General features: G+C 42.1%; 1 protein-coding gene across 2 annotated transcripts in view; it reads right to left on the bottom strand.

The window, feature by feature from the left end:
* VSX2 (visual system homeobox 2) overlaps positions 1 to 19,485 on the bottom strand; it is a 31,924-nt gene that overhangs the window by 2,020 nt on the left and 10,419 nt on the right. For both annotated transcript variants that reach the window (XM_075282277.1, XM_075282278.1), the window contains exons 2-4: positions 5,086 to 5,167; positions 4,747 to 4,870; positions 1,278 to 1,458 (exon numbers count right to left, since the gene is read on the bottom strand). In XM_075282277.1, the coding sequence (XP_075138378.1) occupies positions 1,278 to 1,458; positions 4,747 to 4,870; positions 5,086 to 5,167 (387 nt within the window). The remainder of the gene's footprint in view (positions 1 to 1,277; positions 1,459 to 4,746; positions 4,871 to 5,085; positions 5,168 to 19,485) is intronic.

Raw genomic sequence — 19,485 nt, 5'->3', positions numbered from 1 at the left:
CAGAATTGTGCTCCACAGTGTTTGACAACCAAGTGAAACTAGCAAATAAGGTCACCCACTAAGAGCTTAAAGACTGCTGTAAGGAGTGAAACGCCAAATGTCTCACCATTATGGACACACAGGGCCCTGAAGCAGAGGGAAATGATCGGTAGCTTCAGATGAAGTCTGAGCAGTATTAGATGACTCAGTGATACTGATGTTTTTGAGGAGAACTGTTGATTGGTGTACTGTTGATATGGTCCAGATTCATAGGTTATAATGATATAGAAATGTATAGAATTTATTGTATTAAAAACATGAAAACACACAATGCAGGAGTGAGAGACATGGAGTTGTAAGGTAAATTCACATGGCAGATTTTGGGATGGGAATAGCCAGGCAAATTCCACCAGGGAAACCTTCTTGCCATTGGCAGAAAGATTTCCTGCTCCCATTCACTTCAGTCAGGTTCAAGAGGAGTGGAAATCAGATCAGGGTTCTTTTTTTTTTTTTTTTCTGCAACCTGATTTTTATTGTTTTTTTTTTTTTAAATTAATTAATTTAATTTATTTAATTTCTTCAGCTCGCAAAAAAAAGAATCACCTGTATCCCATTAAAATGAATGGGTGGCACATTTTTTGCAGCAGATTTTGCTGGAAATATTCTTCTGCAGTATCTTATCCTAACGCTACATGTACATGTTTTTCATGGGTTACACACTGAGCCATTAATTTCTAGGGTTGCATACACATGCCCATGTGTGATCACAGGCCCATGTATGTGGAAGCTAGTCCTACTAATGTTTGTTTTGCAGGTTGGACTCAGTGAGAGCAGGGGGAATAGTGCACACGACCAGCACATGGATGACATGCCTCCATAGCACCATTCCCCCTGCTCTCACTGAGTCCAGCCGACAAAACAAACAGAAAAAGGAATCACTTCCACATACATCGGCCTGTGATCATACATGGGCATGTGTATGCAACTCTAGAAATTAATGGCTCAGTGTGCTACCCATGAAAAACATGTACATATAAGTTACTGCAGATGTAGCCTTATAGTTTTGGTCTGCTGAATCTGTTGTTGAATAGAGCAAAAAGTCAATGGTGTGCAGCACTGACGAATCCGAAAAGACTATTTTAGGTCATGGATGAGAACAACTGTGTGTCTAATGTCATGGTGATCATTGTCACATATAACCATGCAGAAATAGCAGTAAAACAAGAAACATGCAGCTTCCAGCCAGGACCTAAGATGAAAATGCTGACATTTCAAACAACTAAGAGGTCTTTCCTTACCGAGCAGCCAGGGGGCACACGATTCCATTATGCCATCCTTGGCTGATTTGAGGATAGACTCTGGAAGAGGAATGGAATGTCGAACCATAGCTCCATATAGTCCATACTCAGCCATCACACTGCTCCTTCCCCAGCATTTTTCTCGTTTTCTCCATTTTGCACGTCTGTTCTGGAACCAAACCTGTCAGAACAACAGTTTGGGTTAGATGGCAGAGTCAGAGTGGCTTATCTGAGATCACAATTCTACCTCATTCTCTGTGTTCTCTTAGGCTGAGCTCACACTGAGTTTTTTGGTCAAAAAACTCAGTGTGCACTCAGCCTTAGGGTATTTGCACATTGAGTATTGTAATGAAACAATTTTGTCACAGTTTACATGCCAAATGCAACTTAAAACGCAAACTTACTGAAGTCCCATTCATTTCAGTGTATAGAGTGAAGGACCAGATCCCTAACCAGGAAGGCTTAGGAAGAAAGTTGAGTTCCTGAATCTTATTCCTAAGCCTTCCTGATTTGGGATCTGGCCCTTCACTCTATACTTTGTGACAACCTTGGGTGCATTGGTTCTGGCTGCTCCAGTTTGGACATCTTGAGATGGACATCTTGTTCATTATGTGTGTTACGGTAGTTGTGGCCTAGCTCACATACCATCTTTTTTTATTCTACTTTATTCATACTGTCCAACAGCAGTACACTATACACTGCTCGGCGCTGTTCATTTGTTTCATTTAAGCCATTCATTTCAGCAGGAGTCAAAGACACTTTTTTTTTTTTTTTTTTTAGCATACTGCTCTACCTTGCCATGGTGTCAGTGCCAGTCAAGTGGGCATGCACCAATTAGTCCTAATGAATTGGGCTAATCCATGTGTCGATCTACAGCAGTTCAAAGATGCAAAATGTGGCAAAGATCTGAGGCATAGCCAAAAATGCATCAGGTTTTTTCCGACTGGACAACTGCTGTTGATAGCCTCCATTGCTGTGGGCTTTGCACTACTTTCATCCTTTTCACCACAGCATAAATTGACGTTACAGCTTGAAATCCGCACCGCAGGTCAGTTGTGCTGTGGCGTTTTCTCTGCAGAGTGTGGATGGCATTACTTTGCTGCTACAGTACATTGCATTAGCTGCTGGCGGTTCACCCAGTGTGGACATACCCCTACGTGGTCCTCCTGAGGGGGGAGCTACTTGCAGATTTCTCCAGGTACCCTCAGAGAATATGGCTGCTTCAGTCATTAGTTGCTCCTTGGTCTGAAGCATCAGGATTTCTGTCCTTGTTGAGAAGTGATTGAAAAAATCACTTAATTTTTAGTTGAATCAATGCCCCAGAATTACCCAGGGAAATTAAATCCTCTCAGCTCTGAAACCCGGCATTGACCCCTGCTAATTAATCCTGCACTTATTCCTCAATCTCCAGCAATTCCCCAACAAAATACTTCCTCCCATTTAACTAATTACTTAGGGACGGGGAGTGGGGCTGGCGTCTCGGAGGACTCCAGATTATGATGAGGTCATTAGCACATTAACGAGATGCGCAGATATTTCATTCAGTGACAACAAGAGATTTCAATCAGCCACTTGAAATGAAAGTGATTGCGGGAACTCTGTGATAATGCGGAGTCCCAAGGGCAGCCGGCTGCGATCAGATTAATGTATTTAGCTTTTTCCTACCAGTACCCAACTGTCATGGGTATCCTAGATTATTCATTATAGAAACATCATGTATGACCATTGATCTTCCACCATTACACCAGTAGGTGAAACCAGTGACTGCACAATATTCTAGGCTCCCCCCTGAACAGTGCTGTATATCAGCTACCATCTTCATATACTCCTCCCATGATGGATAGCCATCACATCTGTATTACTAAATCACTCGTGCTGCATGTGCATGCCTTGTGTCAGGGAAACGAAAAGCTCTCTAAGCACTCAGTGACTTGCATTAATATTTGCATGTTATATCTGTGCATGTAACATCAATGTATAATAGCATACTCAGCCCGTCGTCCTATTAGCTGTTTATGCACTTAACCATTATTCCCATCCCACTGCAGCCTTTTTTAAAATTGTTTATTTAAAAAAGTAAAAAAACAACACATTTAAATGAAATAATTTTAAAAAATAAATAAAATAATATATCCATAAAACTCCCTTATTAACAGTTCTAGCCTCACCTCTGACAACACTGTACAAAATAAAAATTACCATAATGGAGAGTAAATACTATTTTAAAAAGTTTTTAGTAGCACTTTGTGTTATCAAATAAAAAAAAAAAAAGAAAAAAAAAAAAAGAAAGCGAAGTGAAGCGAAAACCAGACATGTTTTCTCTCCTCTTTTGTTTTTATTTTCCCGGAAATAAAAAAAAAAAAAAAAAATTGAAACCCATGCAAAAATAAAAATGACATAAAAATAAAGCCCTATGTTTCATGGAAAATAGACGCAGAAATGAGTTGAATAACGCAAATGATAAAAATGTTACCGCAGTTCTATACTTTGAACTTTGGGAATATGGATTTTTTTCTTTTTCATATGATTAACCGGAATAGTTTTAACCTTTGCTATTTTTTACATTTCTTAAAACATTTTAAGTTTAATGCCCATTGTGTTGGCCTGGAAGCCATTGTTAGCCCTCTGGTCAGCAAACTGCAAGCCTATCTAACCATTTAGAGTCTTTGTGTTGTTAAAAGAGTTTAAGGAGTTCATCCGCTGTAAGGCAGAGTTCACACTACCACTGGAGTCTGTTATGAAAGTGTCTGTTTAAAAAAAAACAACAACAAAAAAACAGACACCTATCATAATGGACAAAAAACAGATAGTAACTGATGGCTATTAGTTACTGTCCTTTATATGTCCATTTCCCATAGATATTTTTTGGATTTAGGATTTTTTTTGTCCACTGGAAAAAAACGGACATGGGTGTAAACAGACACTAAAGGACACAGATGGACCCAAGATAAAATCCCATTGAAATGAATGGAAATTTTAAGGGACTTCTGACAGTTCAGCTAGTGTCCATTGCTAAAATCTTGAACAGACAATGGCCACGGACACTGCTGAAGGGACACCAGCGGTAGTATGAACGCCCCCTAACTGGAGTGAGAGCTAGTGATGGTGCTGGCTAGGCCCGAGCCATTGCCGTGCATAATGCAATTTGCAATGACTCAAGAGAACTGCATAGCCCTTGTGGATCAGATGTATATTAATGAGTCCTGAAACCTGTTGCCCTTCCTTGGACTGTTTCTAGTAGGTACTACCCTGTAGTAATAGGTACATGCTGGTTTGGAGATGTTCTCGCCCAGGCTAAGCATTGCAGTTTGTCCCTTGGCAAAGTTACTCAAGTGTTTCTGCATTTTGCCTGGTTTCAGCATATCATTTACTAGGTAGTTGCAGGTCCTGCTGTTATTACATAATAAATGTATCATATATAACATATAGTAATATTACACTGTATAGCCACCACAGCTGGTTCTGTTACCTGTATCCTGTCTTCTGGCAGCTCTGTCTTCATGGCCAGCATCTCTCGAGCGTAGACATCGGGGTAATGCGCCTCATTAAAGGCCTTCTCCAGCTCCTCCAGCTGGTAACTGGTGAAGATTGTCCTAGGAATAAGCAGTAGGTGAATGTACTATAGGAGATAATGTCACTGAGTCTCAATCTTTCTCTAATGGATTATACTTTTTTGGTAGATAATTTTTTTTTGGTATCGGAGGCCTGAACGTTCATTATTAAGGGACTAACTAAATGCGAGTATGCCAAACCCAGAAAACAATGAGATGTCCTCTCCCTATGGCAGTGACAATAAGGGGCTCATTACCTGTGCCTCCTCTTTTTGCGTTTCTTGTTTTGACTCAGAGACTTGGTGAGTTTCCGGTCAGTAGATGAAATTTCTTCTGAGTCTGTAAAAAATTAAATCAAGAAATAAAAATCAACAAAAGATTATTGAGGGCTGGAACTTCATTTCTCTGCAATATACTGTGCGGCGTGGAAATGATTACTGAATATGGTAATCGCCAAAGCAGCAAACAAATTACCCAAACAATAACAATAGGATGACATGAAGAGAAGGGATATTATCGGTGTCTCCTCCTACCAGCCATTCCCACCCTTTCCAAACCAAATCTCTGCTGTTGGGTGCAGCAAAACAACGCTTTGTTTTAGGAAAATACCGTAATGTCTGCAGCCTGATATGTAATATACGGGCTGATGCCTGCGGCTAGGCACTTATTATACTGAATTATTACAGCTGTATTTGACAGGGTACACAATATGCTGGATGATAACGGTTATCTGCAGATGGTTAGAAAACATGAATGATGGCTTCTGTTGACTGCTGGCTGTATTATATACTGGATATGGGAAGCTGGCTATATAACATGGTGGATGATGGCTGCTGAAAAATTGTAGCCGCTGTCTGTTGCTGGCTACATATATATGTGCTGAATAGTAACCACTTTCTGCAGCTGAGTGTATAATATACTGGGTAATGGCAACTCTCTGTGATGTCTGCTGTCTGTGGTTCAGTATATAATACCAGTATATAATACTGTATATAATATACTGGATGATCTTTTTAGCCGATTATAAAATAATGGTCATTAGCTGCTGTAACTAGAATATTGTATATTATTGGCTACTGCTTGCAGCTACATATTATACAATATGCTGGATGTTAAATGCTGTCTGTGATTGGGTATATAATATACTTGATAAAGATGGCTATCTGCTGCTAAATATATACGGTAATATACTATACTGCCAGCATTTGGGTACGTAATATGACGTTCAATGACAACGGTCTGTGACCGGGTATGTAATCCACTGCTAAGGCTGAATATTATGTGAATGGTCCTTTTAACCCTTTAAGGACGCAGTGTAGTTTGGACATTAATGCTCTGGACTTTTTTCATATTTCCTTTTTCTGCCTTCCACAAGTCATAACTTATTTTTCTTCTGAAATGCTACGTCTATGTGAGGGTTTATTCTTTGTGTGACAAGTTGTACTTTTATTTGGCACCATTTTGGAATACATATACTGTTTTAATTAGCTTTTCTTAAAGTTTTTGGGTGGTCTGTGTGAAAAAACTACAGCTCTATCATTATTTCTGCAGGGGGGTTGGCAGATGCTGTTATCGTTACTGATTCACTTTATTTTCCAATTCTGGCAGATAGTCCCAAGTCTTGGCTCCTATCTCTACAACATGAAAGCATTGTACTGTTACAGGGCTGAATGTTAACTATACACTCATTGCGACGTAATAGTACGGCACAAAGCAGGAAGGAGTTAATATAATGATATCTGCAGTCTGCAGATGCATATACGATGATGAGGAACTTCTGCAGTTGGGTATGTAGTATAATGGATGATAGCTGCTGTTTGTAGCTGAGTATATCATTTTCAGGATGTTCTCTGTTGTTGTAATGTGCAGAAATGAAAGGGATTCTCCCACGAAAAATATGTTTGGCATATCCACCGGATATAGCCAGTGGAGTTGCTCTGAGGATGTATTTTCTGGGTGCACCACCAACACACTGGGGGGCGCAACATGCTGCAGAGTACCACTACAGCAGTCTCCAAACACTCCTCAGCTCACACCTCATTTATGAGTAGCTGTGGGTTTGACTACTGTGCCACCAAGCTTTGGTGAATCCCCTGACTATCATGAAGCTTATATAATAAACTGGGTTGAGTACGTTGGTTAGCTAAGATGACTACTAGGCACAGAGGTAGGCTGAGCACCATAGTATAAGGCAAGAGCAAGTCACCTGGCTATGGAGAGGACCACAGGACAGAAAGTCCAAGCTTAGGGCTATGTAGCATGCTAATACTAAAAAAAAAAAAAAAAAAAAAAATGTTTAAGAATTTGAAAATAGGGGTCAGGTAATATTTGCATGTAGTTGTTATAGTGGGCCTCTGGAATGAATTCTACTTGTGGACATTAGGCACCCAAATCTGACACTGCATGCCATCACATACCGGATGGGCTCCCATTTCCACCTCAATTTCCTAACTCCCTGGGTAGACCAATATCTCACCAGTATATGGTTTCCGATATGGAGAAGCAACACTCTGAACTCGTGGTTGGCAGTATTATCTTGTCCAATGGGCACCTCCTATTCAGTCTGAACATCTGCATGAATAGGGATTATCAGTAGTTGCATGTACTGTATTATATATCCGCACCAACTTGGCTATATGATTTGGCCACCCTTCCTTTTTCTGCTTCCAGGATGTGCAACAAGGTGTGATTCATCCATTCACAGGCTCTGCTCCCCAGCGGGTAATATGGGGTGGTGCACATATTCTATATTTTCTACAGACTGCACAGCTTTATCATGACTCACCCCTTGAAGGGGGACCCCTTGTATGAATAGAACTTAGCAGGACACCCATGAGGGAGTATGCAAGGTTTCCACAAGGCCTGGATCACCATATGTTGTTTAGTGGGATCCACCACCAATAACTTAAATAACTTAACTAAAATATTCAATGACACTAAAGATATACTTGTAACGCCCTCATGGAATGATATTGAAACCAACAGCAGAAAACTCGAATGGATCAGTACCATGGGCTACTGTTCTTGACGACAAAATATAAAAATGTGGATGATAATTATACTCCTGGAGCCAGGTGAATGTTTTGTTTTTTTTTGTTTTTTTTTGTTTTTCATGCACCCTTTTTGCAATCTTATGTATTTGGGTAGAACCATCTGCCATGTAGGTTCTAGCTCCGATGCCAACTGCACCCGGTACCGTAGGGCTCCGTTCTGCATTACCACATGTTCTTGTTGCTGCCACAGCCTTCTCCAAGTACTTGTGACATCCAGCGATCAAGTATCCACTGGGTCATTTCTGCAATCCCATGAAGGCAGTATTTATTCCACCTTGCTAAACAAAGAATACCTGCCAGTAACTGCTGGCAAGATCCTGTGTGGAGAAACATTGGGCTTCTCTCATGGCCATTTCTTACACCTCAATTCTCGGCAGGGGGCATGTGTCTCAAGCAGTGCAAATGTTCAGCTGTCAGTAATCCATGCAGTACCTCATCGAACCATCCTCTTTTACCAGCACTATAAGGGAGGCCCAAGGGCTCTTGCCGGGGTGTATCGGTCTCTCCTGCATGTGCTTCTGTAGACTGGAGGGAATTGGCTCATAATGTTGGTGCTGCTTACCCAGTGCCGCACCTCCCATGAGGCGACCTGAAGCGACCGCTTCAGGCGGCGCTATGCCAGGGCCACGGGGAGGGCAGCATTTTTGCTGACCTAAGCCAGTGCAGGACAAGCTATCCTGGACTGGCTTAGGGTCACCGTTACTGAGCGGTGGATTGGAGTCCTCTCCCTGCCTGCTCTCTGCCTGCTAAAGACGATTGCTCCGCTCGGCCCCGCCGCCTCCGTTTGGCCCGTCCCACCCCCTTCCGCTCGGCCCCGCTCCCTCCTAAGGGGGGGGGGGGGGGCGGCTTTCTGACGTCTGCTTCAGGCGGAAGAAAGCCATGGTTCACCCCTGTGCTTACCCTGTTGATATCTTGTGTTCCAGGAATGCCTTTACCTCAAATCTGCATAATTGCAAGAGAAAGCACTAACATGTGCCCCCACACTCATGTGTTTCGGTCCCTGGAAACCACCTTCAACTGTTGTGTGACTGCAGCCAGCACCTACTCCATCCATACTTTGAGAAAGGACATACAGTCCGAAACGCATCAGTCTGATGCTCACAAGAATTTTTGTATGTGTCAAGTGCTTTTAGAAGATATGTTATAATGAAGAAGACATTTTTCATCTCCATTGGCAGTCGTGCTGGATGTGATTTTATTCAAAGTGTATGATTATCTTCATCCTGAACCGGAGGATTGTGGTATCCGTGCATAGCCGAGGAGTATACAGCAATGGAGAAATCCGTTTGAAAATTCAAGTTCAAGTTCACCTGAATGTGGCTAAGTATTTTTTCTTCCCCCCCCCTCTTTTCCTTTATCTACTACTCCATCCATACCTGGCGACTCACAGTGATGGTTGCAGTAGACTGGTTTGCTGGTTTCAGACATCAGCATACACCTGATGACCACTCCTCTATCCAGCACCAGTTCTAGCATCACAATGGCTCTCTGCAGTTTCATATTGGTATTCATTTGCTAGGTCAGCAGCACATTGAGCACGATGAAGGGTACCTTCAAGGCTTCTACTCTACCAGGCTGTTCTAGACTTGACACCCCTTCAGTACCTGTTGCAACGACACTTGTAGAGGCTTCTGATTCAGAGCTGACTTACAGTACTTTGGGCTCAATTCATTCATAGCATCAATCTGTCCATCTCCCTCAGGACGCTCATTCCCAATATTACTGGAACTCCAGAGTCCATAGACTCCTCCACCACAATAGTCGTGCTTCCTGTGTAAATAAGCCCCCACACCTCAAAAAGTGCATTAATCACTGCCACCATGCAGATTGTCAAGTTGTTTCCTCCGTTCCAGTTCAGCCACTGAGGAGAAACTTTCTTCACTGAACAGTCCAACTAATGACTTGGCATCTTGTGTCAAACAGGCAAGAAATCTCTACTCCAACTATCATGACCCAGGTCACCAGACCTGCACCAACCATATCTATAGCCTCTACACTAGGGCATTCAGCAGCATTTCCCTTAGGTTACCCTTCAATTATAGTCCATCCTAGTTTAAAGCATATCTTGTCTACGCCACAGATACCCAGCTGGGAGAGGGGGGAGTTATAAGGAGCATACTATGAGAAGGCACAATAATGAATGGGCAATTATGCTGTGTGGGGGCATTAATGACCCATTACTTATCCCACCGTATAATGCTCCTTAGTGCACTTACCCATCATATAATGCTCCGAATCTAGAACTCCCTTAGTTACTTCTTGGCCTCCTCAAGGAAAAATGTCCTAATCTCCATGATGCCCTCCGTCAGAGGAGCTTCCTTCACAAGAACACCTAATGAATTCGCTTCTGGGGTGGGTCTCCAGTTGCACCCGAAATGTCCTCTAGAGAGCAGTTGTGCAGTCCCATGATGAACTGGATTTCATATAGCACGGCTTCGGCATTAGTGATCAGAGTAGTAGATACTCAGACCTCCACTTAAACTTCTTCCAGTTCCCTCTCTATCTGTTCACAAATGCCCCTGCAGGTAGCAGGCTCCAGCATGACAGTCTTTCACAACTCCCGATATGCAGGGCTACATTTCACAGTCATGCAGCAGTTTTCCAGGAAGATGCTGGTCCCATCATGCCTTTCAAGGTGGTTCAATAATACTCTGATTAACACTGTCTCCTGTGGAACAACCCAGCACCATGGCCCAAAAACCAAATGGAATTGTGAATGCTGCCATCACATCAGCACCTAGTGTCACAGCTTCTGATGGAAACTCTGCTAGGATGGGATTCACACTTGGGGCAGTAAATGCTCCACTTTCCCTTGGATTAACATCCTCATCCTGCCAACTACGCCAAGATGTAACATTCAGCATGCCTTCTTCGGTACTCCCTCTGTTGTAGGTCTCTCCAATCAAATCTGTCTCAGATGGCTCCATGGAAAGCTCCTCTGCCAGCTTCCTTGATGCATGTGCCAACTGCCATACTCTATATACCTTCAGTATGACTATAGCCATATATTGTAGCTCACTAAATAATGGAGCTCAGTACAACTGGACTCTGAAGCCATGAAAACATATTCTGTGGAGTGATGAATCACTGTTTTCTATCTAGTAGTTTGATGGATAAGTCTGGGTCTGGTGAATGTCAAGAAAATATTGCCTGACTGTATGGTGGAAGAGGGATAATGGGATAATGCTGTGGGGTTATCTTTCAGTGACCCAGTTTTCCTAGGTTCCTCAATTGCATTTAAGGGAAATCTTCACCATACAAAGACTTTCTGGACAATTGTAAGCATCTAACTTTGTGGGGAATTCTGAGGAAGGCCCAGCATGATTGTGTCCCAGTGCACAAAGCATGGATTTTAAAGGAATAGTAGGGTGAGCTTGAGTATGTGGATGTAGAAGAATGTGACTGGCTTCTACAAAGCCCTGACCTCAGCCACGTCAAACACCCTTGGGATAAACCAGAACAAAGATTGTGAATCAGACCCTTTAGTTCAACATCAGAGTTTGACCACACAAATGATCTTCTGGATAAATGGGCAAAAATTCTTACAGACACTCCAAAATCTTATAGAAAGCTTACCCAGAGGAGTGAAAACCATTTTAGCTGCACATGAATGCAATTGATATTGAATGGAATGCCATTAAAGGGGTTGTCCATGATAGCTTTTTTTTTTTTTTAGGCTAGGGAAGGTGAAAAAAATAACCCCATATTTATCTGTCCCCAGGGCCCGGCGCCACCCTGCACGGTCCTGTCTTGCTGCGGTGAGGACTTCCAGCATGAAAGACAGTGGAGCAGCAGGAGCGGACCGCGCTGGGAAGCACCTGAGCATCCAAAGACAGGTGAGTATGATTTTTGTTTTTTTTTCTTTTCACCTTCCTCGGCCTAATTTAAAAAAAAAAAAAAAAAAAAAAAGCCTTCTGTAGTTGTAATGTGAGTTGCTTCAATATTCAACTTTAAATAACCTCTCTTTGTATTTGGGCCTTGGCCACATCTGCTTCATTCATTATCATTGGCAGGCATTGCCTCTGTGTAGAAAAATGGACATGTCCCATTGGTGGCAGCCAGAAAAGAAAACAAGTGCACTGGCAGATGTGGCCACGCCCTGGGTGCACTGAACAGCTCATCTGCATATAGATGAAAAGCTGAATTTTGTAGCAATATAAAGAAGCCTTCAGCCAGTATATTATATACCCAGCCACAAGCAGCAGCCAATATCCTGCAAATTTATATATCCAGCTACACATAACAGTTATCAACCAATTTATTATATTCTCAGCCGCAGAAGATGCTTATCATGCAGCATATTATACATGCGTCTATAGACAGAAGCCATCATCCTCATCATCATCATCATCATCATCATCATCATCATATTAAAGGGGCAGTTTGCATCGCCACATTTTGCTCTCCACTAAGCATTCCTTCAGAGGGATAATATTCATCCTGTTCATCTTTTCTTCACATATTGCACATACCTTGCCTGTGACAAAGTGTAATGTTATGGTCTCAAGATGCAACTTTTAATCCACATGCAAATGAATGGTTTAATACGCTTAGGGTGTGGCCATATTTGCTGGAACATCCATATGCTTTTACAATCACTGGCCAGCACTGCACCCTGTACAGAAAGAGTTACATGTCCCTTAGACAGGGACCACAAAAGAAATCAGGTGCTCCGGCAGATGTGCTTGTGTACAGGGTGCACCAAGGTGCTTATTTGCTTGCAGATTATTAGTTGAATATAGAAGCAGCAAAATTGCAATTTAATACAATAAAAGTATGTGCAGTATATGAGCAGTTTATAAGTGGTTCTGGTGTTGGTGGTAGACTCCCTGTAATATGATAGATGACGGTCGCTGTCTGTAAGTGGGTATATAATATGATGGTTGATCACCCCTGCCAGTAGTTGGGTATGTAATATAGATGATGATCACTATCTATAGCTGGGTATGGGGATAACGTCCATCCTTAGGGAGAGACCACTGTCTCCCTGTTTACATCTTGGGAGACAGATTTGCATATTCTTCCCATGTTCCCTTGCAGTGGAGCAATGATGGCTGTATAAGTCTCCACACACCTGAAAAGGTGGTCTCTACCTAAGGATGAACGTTATCCCCATAATCTGGTCTCTCATTCTCTCACTTCTACCAAATCAATTCTCTCTAGGCTGCGCTAATGAAGTCCAACCAGTCCAACCAGACAGAAACGGTGACGTTCATAGCAGAGAAATTGATTTGGTTATGTACCCTGCATTATGCAGTAAAGACTTCTCGGAAAGTCGGGCAAAAGTCAGGGTGCTTCCCATAGAGGGCAGCATAACAGAGGCACTGTCTCCCTATTTATATCTTGGGATACAGATTTGCATATTCTTCCCATATGGCTGGGTATGTAATATGTTGGATGATGGCAACTGTCTGCAGCTGCTTATATACTATGCTGGATGATAACTGCTACCGTATGTAAGGCTAAGTGTATAATCTGCTGTATGCCTGTCAACTGGGTATATTGCAACTAGGTATACACTATGCAGGACGATAGCCTCTTTATATATATGATGGATGATAAATGGCTGTCTTTAGCTGATATAATATGATGAATAATGGCTACCATCTGCATTTGGGTATACTGTATAATAAGGTGTATAATATAGGATGGCTATTGTTTGCTGATGCTGATCTATATGCCTGTCTATGTCTGGGTATATAACATGATAGTTGTCTGCTGCTTAATGTACAGTATAATAAGCATAATGACTACTGTCTGTAGATGGATATGTAATATGATGGATGATGGCCTCAGAATTATAACTTTGGATGGAGGCTGCTGTGAGTGCATATATAATATACTGAATGATAGATGCTAGATGAAACTTGATATTTAACAGGATGATAGCAGCTGATTGGTAGAAAATAAGCAGAATATTGGCAGTTGTTTGTTACTGGGTATATAATATAAAGGATGATGGCTCCTTTTTGCAGTCGCATACCTATACTGGATAAAGGCAGGTGCATGTTGCTCAATAAGTAATATGATGTATGATGGTTGCTAACTGATGGCTGCTGTCTGCAACTGGTACAATATACTGAATGATAGCAGCTATATGCAGTATATGTGTGTGATGATGACTGCAATGGTCAGCAGGGTTTACAATCAAATGCATACCTCCCAACTTTTGAAGAACTGAAAGAGGGACAAAGTGTGCGGTGCGCTTAGCGTGCTGTGGCAAATTTAGCTCCACCCACTTTTATGTCGACTCCGTCCATTCTCATTCATTTTTCATGTGCCCCCACACAGTATAAACCTCCTACAGTCACCTGTAAATTATATGTCCCCTTCCATCTCTCCTCCACTTTCATGTCCCCCCATCTCTGCCCCCAGATTCATGTCCCCCCATCTCTGCCCCCAGATTCATGTCCCCCCATCTTTGCCCCCAGATTCATGTCCCCCTCCATCTCTCCTCCACTTTCATGTCCCCCCATCTCTGCCCCCAGATTCATGTCCCCCCATCTCTGCCCCCAGATTCATGTCCCCCATCTCTCCCCCAGTTTCATGCCCCCCCATCTCTTCCCACAGTTTCATGTCCCCCCCCCACCATCTCTGCCCCCAGAATCATGTCCCCCCCCCACATTTTGTCCCTCTTTCTACTTTTCAAAAGTTGGGAGGTATGCATGATGGACAAAGGCTTTTATCTGTAGATGATTATATAGCCTGTTTCTCCAAAAATAAGCCTTATCCCAAAAATAGGCCCTAGCTTGATTTTTCAGTGTTTTTGGAGTAGGCTTGAAATATAAGCCCTACTCCAAAAATAAGCCCTAGTTACAGTCAGCACCTCCAGCACTAGGCAATGTCATGGAGACGGAGAATAGGCATACCATAGCTCCCTACCGAAATGGACAAGTGTCCCGCTACCTCCCACTATGGCAGAGCAAAATCCGCTCACCAGCTCCAGAGTCCCGCCTCCTTCCTCCCGAGATCCACCTTCCAAGTGCCGCCTCCTGGATCCTGTCTCCCTTCCTCTACTATGCTGTGGGCTTTGATATTGGCATGACCAGATGTCAGGTGCCACTCCTGCTTACTCCCACAGACGCAGCCACTCCACTACAGCACCTCCTTCTTAGCGTAAAGGTGAGGAGATAGGAAGGGGACAGTGTCACTATCATACAAAGTATTTAGAGAGGGCCAGTAAGTTTGTTTAAGACACACTGACACTGCACCATCAATTGTGAATGAAAGTTAGGGTGACGGTTTGTAACCCAAACCATTTTTAAAATTTGTCAGGAGTGAACCAGAAAAGATTCTGAATCGCTCCAGTGTCTGAAACATAAGGCAAATACCCTGAAAATAAGCCCTAACCCTTTTATCAGCGAAAAAAATAATTATAATCTAAGACCCTGTCTTATTTTCAGAGTGACACGGGTAACATGTTGGATGCTTCTGGCAACTAGTTATATGTTATAATGGATAATGGCCAGTTTCTGTGGCTTGGTATAATAAAGAATTAAAGGGGTTGTCCCATCACAAGGATCCTATCTATACTGATGTTTAATGTGGATGTAAGACTTTTCCTAAATACACTGCTTCAGCAAAACTGCTTTGTTTGTCCACTATCTTACTTTATTCAATTCATTGTTGACACAGCCCTGACTTATCTGCTCAAAAGTCAAGTGATGTATCTGCTACTCTCAGGGGGAGGGAGGAGGGGCTAAGTGCACAGGAGCGAGCCTGTGTTTCTAGCTATTCCTGTGTCTACACCACGTGACCTAGTTCCCTGCTATCAGATAGGGAAGAGGAGCTGCTTTCATTTCTTCTGTTCTCCCAGTTATCAGGCTAGCTAATTCAATTGTGTTCATTATGGCAGAGACAGGCAGTCTCTGTATGTAACACAGAATGGAGTTGCTGCTGCCTGTACTTCATAGTCCAATATGGGTGGGCGGAGCTACACGTGAATTTGGGGGCGGAGCTAAACGGCAGGTTGCATGTGAAACCCTGCCCACCAAATGATGCAAGAAACCAGGAAGAAAGAAGATTTTACAGCAGTAAAGACTGGTGAGTATACAAAATGGATAAAAAGAAAATTGACAAAAAAAAGAATAAGAAAAAAGAAACTCAAAATGGATAAAAAGAAAATTGACAAAAAAAAGAATAAGAAAAAAGAAACTCAAAATGGATAAAAAGAAAATTGACAAAAAAAGAATAAGAAAAAAGACTGGTGAGTATACGACGTGGGAATACCCCTTTAAGGCTACTTTCTGTGGCAGGGTATATAATATGTTGAATTATAGCAGTTGTTTGGCATTTAATACACTGAATATTGGTTGCTGCCTGGCAGCTATGGGGGCATTACTGTTAGAACACTCAGGGTCCATTCACATGGAGTAAACGCACGCTAATTTTGGCAAAATACACGTGTAAAAAATACACGTGTAAAAATAAGACTCCCATTGACTTCAATGACATTTTTTTTACACTTATAAAAAAAAACACGTCAAAATATATGTCAAAATACAAACGTGTAAAATGTCATTGAAGTCAATGGGAGTCTTATTTTTACACGTGTATTCTTTACACGTGTATTTTGCCAAAATGAGCGCGCGTTTACTTTGTGTAAATGGACCATAACAAAACATGATATTGCATGAGGACAAAAAGGGAATATTTTACGGAGCAACACGGTGGCTCAGTGGTTCACACACCAGCCTTGCAGCGCTGGAGTCCTGGGTTCGAATCCTGCCAGGAACAACATCTGCAAGGAGTTTGTATGTTCTCCCTGTGTTTGCGTGGATTTCCTCCCATTCTACAAAGACATACTGATAGGAAAAAAATGTACATTGTGATCCCTATTTGGGGCTCACAATCTACATTAAAAAAAAAAAAGGAACATTATACTGTGTGTGAGCATCAAGGAAGCATTATATTTTGTGGGGACACTAAGGAATTAAGACATTGTATGGGAGCACTAAAGGAGCATTGTAGTGTATTGGGGCACTAAGGAGGGTTCATCACTGTGTTACACAAAGTAGGCTACTATTACTGTATAGGGCATTAAGGGACTAGATGGGATTGGGCAAGGTCAAAGAGAGGAAGGCGACTGGGCAGGATTATAGACATGGCGTAACACACAACTATTTGCTGCAGCACGTGCAGTGATCCACTAGATTTTTCCATCTTTCATCTGAAAGTTGCGAAGTAAGGGCTTGTTCACATCTGAGCCCGGTCTCCATTTATACAGGTTTCCGTTTCCTGCCTGAATCTGAGCAGGAAACGGAAATCTGCAGTCAGTTTTCAAACCCATTCATTTGAATGGGTTTGAAAAGTGTTCAACCGTGAGCACCGGTGAGGGTTTTATGCTCTCCGCGGCAAAACCGTTTTTTTTTTTTAACCAGACGCAAAGTTGGATATGCAGGACTTTGCGTTCCGGTTTCGCCGCCAAGACCATAAAACGCTCACCGGTGCTCACGGCCGGACTCGGTCTGACAGGTTTCCATCTTCTGGTGGCACAAGACGGAACCTAAGTACGGAGACCGAACGCTGGTGTGAACCCAGCGTAAGTAATAAATTGCTGAATAATAATAACCTGGGTTGGACTGGCCCGCCAAAGTAATAGTGGACCTTTGGTAGGTCCAGACATTGACAAATAATAATGGAATTCTAAAGAACAGCTTAAGATAACCATGTTTTAGGCTAAGGCCCCACATTGCGGAAACGCATCTTTTTTTGTTTGCAGATTTTGTTGCATTTATTTTTTAGCCAAATCCAGGAGTGGATTGAGCAATAAGGTAGAAGTAGAAGTATTATATATATATATATATATATATATATATATATATATATATATCATTCCTCTTGAAGCCACTATTGGCTTTGGCTCAAATAACCGCAACAAAATCTGCAACAAAAAAACGATGTTTCCGCAATGTGGGGTCCTAGCCTTAAGGTTATTTAGAGGCTTTTTCTTATAGGATAATTCACACATATTATAGATTATTAGATCTTATTGATAATATGTCCCTTATGGACATGCTCAGATCCTGTATAGGTGGAGGGGGAGCCCTAAGAATTATTATCATCCATAGTGGGCCTAAGCTACCCCAGTCCAACACTGATAGTCACCGTCTGCAGTGGACAGCTATCTTTGACTTGGTATATAATATTTTTTTGTGAAGGAAACTGTCTGTTGCTGACTATGTAAAATAATGGATAAGGATTGTTATCTTCTGCTGGATATATCAGATGCTGGATGATAGCTGTGATATACAGTATGTGGTATGTGATATATGTGGTATGTGATATATGTGGTGTGTGATATGCAGGATGAAAGCTGCAGTTTGCTGAAATGCTGGATGATGAACTGAAGTCGCTGCCTGCAGTTAGATATGAAATCTACTGAATGAAGGCTGCTTTCTGTATCTGGGTATATACAGTGCCTTGCGAAAGTATTCAGCCCCCATGAACTTTTCAACCTTTTGCTACATTTCAGGCTTCAAACATAAAGATATAAAAACTTAATTTTGGGGGAAGAATCAACAATAAGTGGGACACAACTGTGAAGTGGAACAAAATTTATTGGATATTTTAAACTTTTTTTTAACAAATAAAAAACTGAAAAAGTGAGCATACAAAATTATTCGGCCCCCTTGTGATAATACTTTGTAGCGCCACCTTTTGCTGCGATTACAGCTGCAAGTCGCTTGGGGTATGTCTCCATCAGTTTTGCACATTGAGAGACTGAAATTCTTGCCCATTCTTCCTTGCAAAACAGCTGGAGCTCAGTGAGTTTGGATGGAGAGCGTTCGTGAACAGCAGTTTTCAGCTCTTTCCACAGATTCTCGATTGGATTCAGGTCTGGAATTTGACTTGGCCTTTCTAACACCTGGATACGATGATTTGCGAACCATTCCATTGTAGATTTTGCTTTATGTTTTGGATCATTGTCTTGTTGGAAGATAAATCTCCGTCCCAGTCTCAGGTCTTTTGCAGACTCCAACAGGTTTTCTTCCAGAATGGTCCCGTATTTGGCTCCATCCATCTTCCCATAAATTTTAACCATCTTCCCTGTCCCTGCTGAAGAAAAGCAGGCCCAAACCATGATGCTGCCACCGCCATGTTTGACAGTGGGGATGGTGTGTTCAGGGTGATGAGCTGTGTTGCTTTTACGCCAAACATATAGTTTGGCATTGTGGCCAAAAAGTTTGATTTTGGTTTCATCTGACCAGAGTATCTTCTTCCACATGTTTGGTGTCTCACAGGTGACAAGTCTTTTTATAGATATCTTTGAGAAATGGCTTTCTTCTTGCCACTCTTCCATTAAGGCCAGATTTGTGCAGTGTACGACTGATCCACAACAGTATCTCGGACCTGCCTGGTGTGTTCCTTGATCTTCATGATGCTCTCTGCGCTTTAAACAGAACCCTGAGCCTATCACAGAGCAGGTGCATTTATACGGAGACTTGGTTACACACAGGCAGATTCTATTTATCATCATCAGTCATTTAGGACAACATTGGATCATTCATTCATTCATTCAGAGATCCTCACTGGACTGAACGGAGTGAGTTTGCTGCACTGAAAGTAAAGGGGCCGAATAATATTGCACGCCCCACTTTTCAG

This window comes from Leptodactylus fuscus, chromosome 7 (assembly GCF_031893055.1).
Source record: "Leptodactylus fuscus isolate aLepFus1 chromosome 7, aLepFus1.hap2, whole genome shotgun sequence".
Taxonomy (NCBI): Eukaryota; Metazoa; Chordata; class Amphibia; order Anura; family Leptodactylidae; genus Leptodactylus; species Leptodactylus fuscus.
This window is presented reverse-complemented; position numbering and strand designations above follow the sequence as displayed.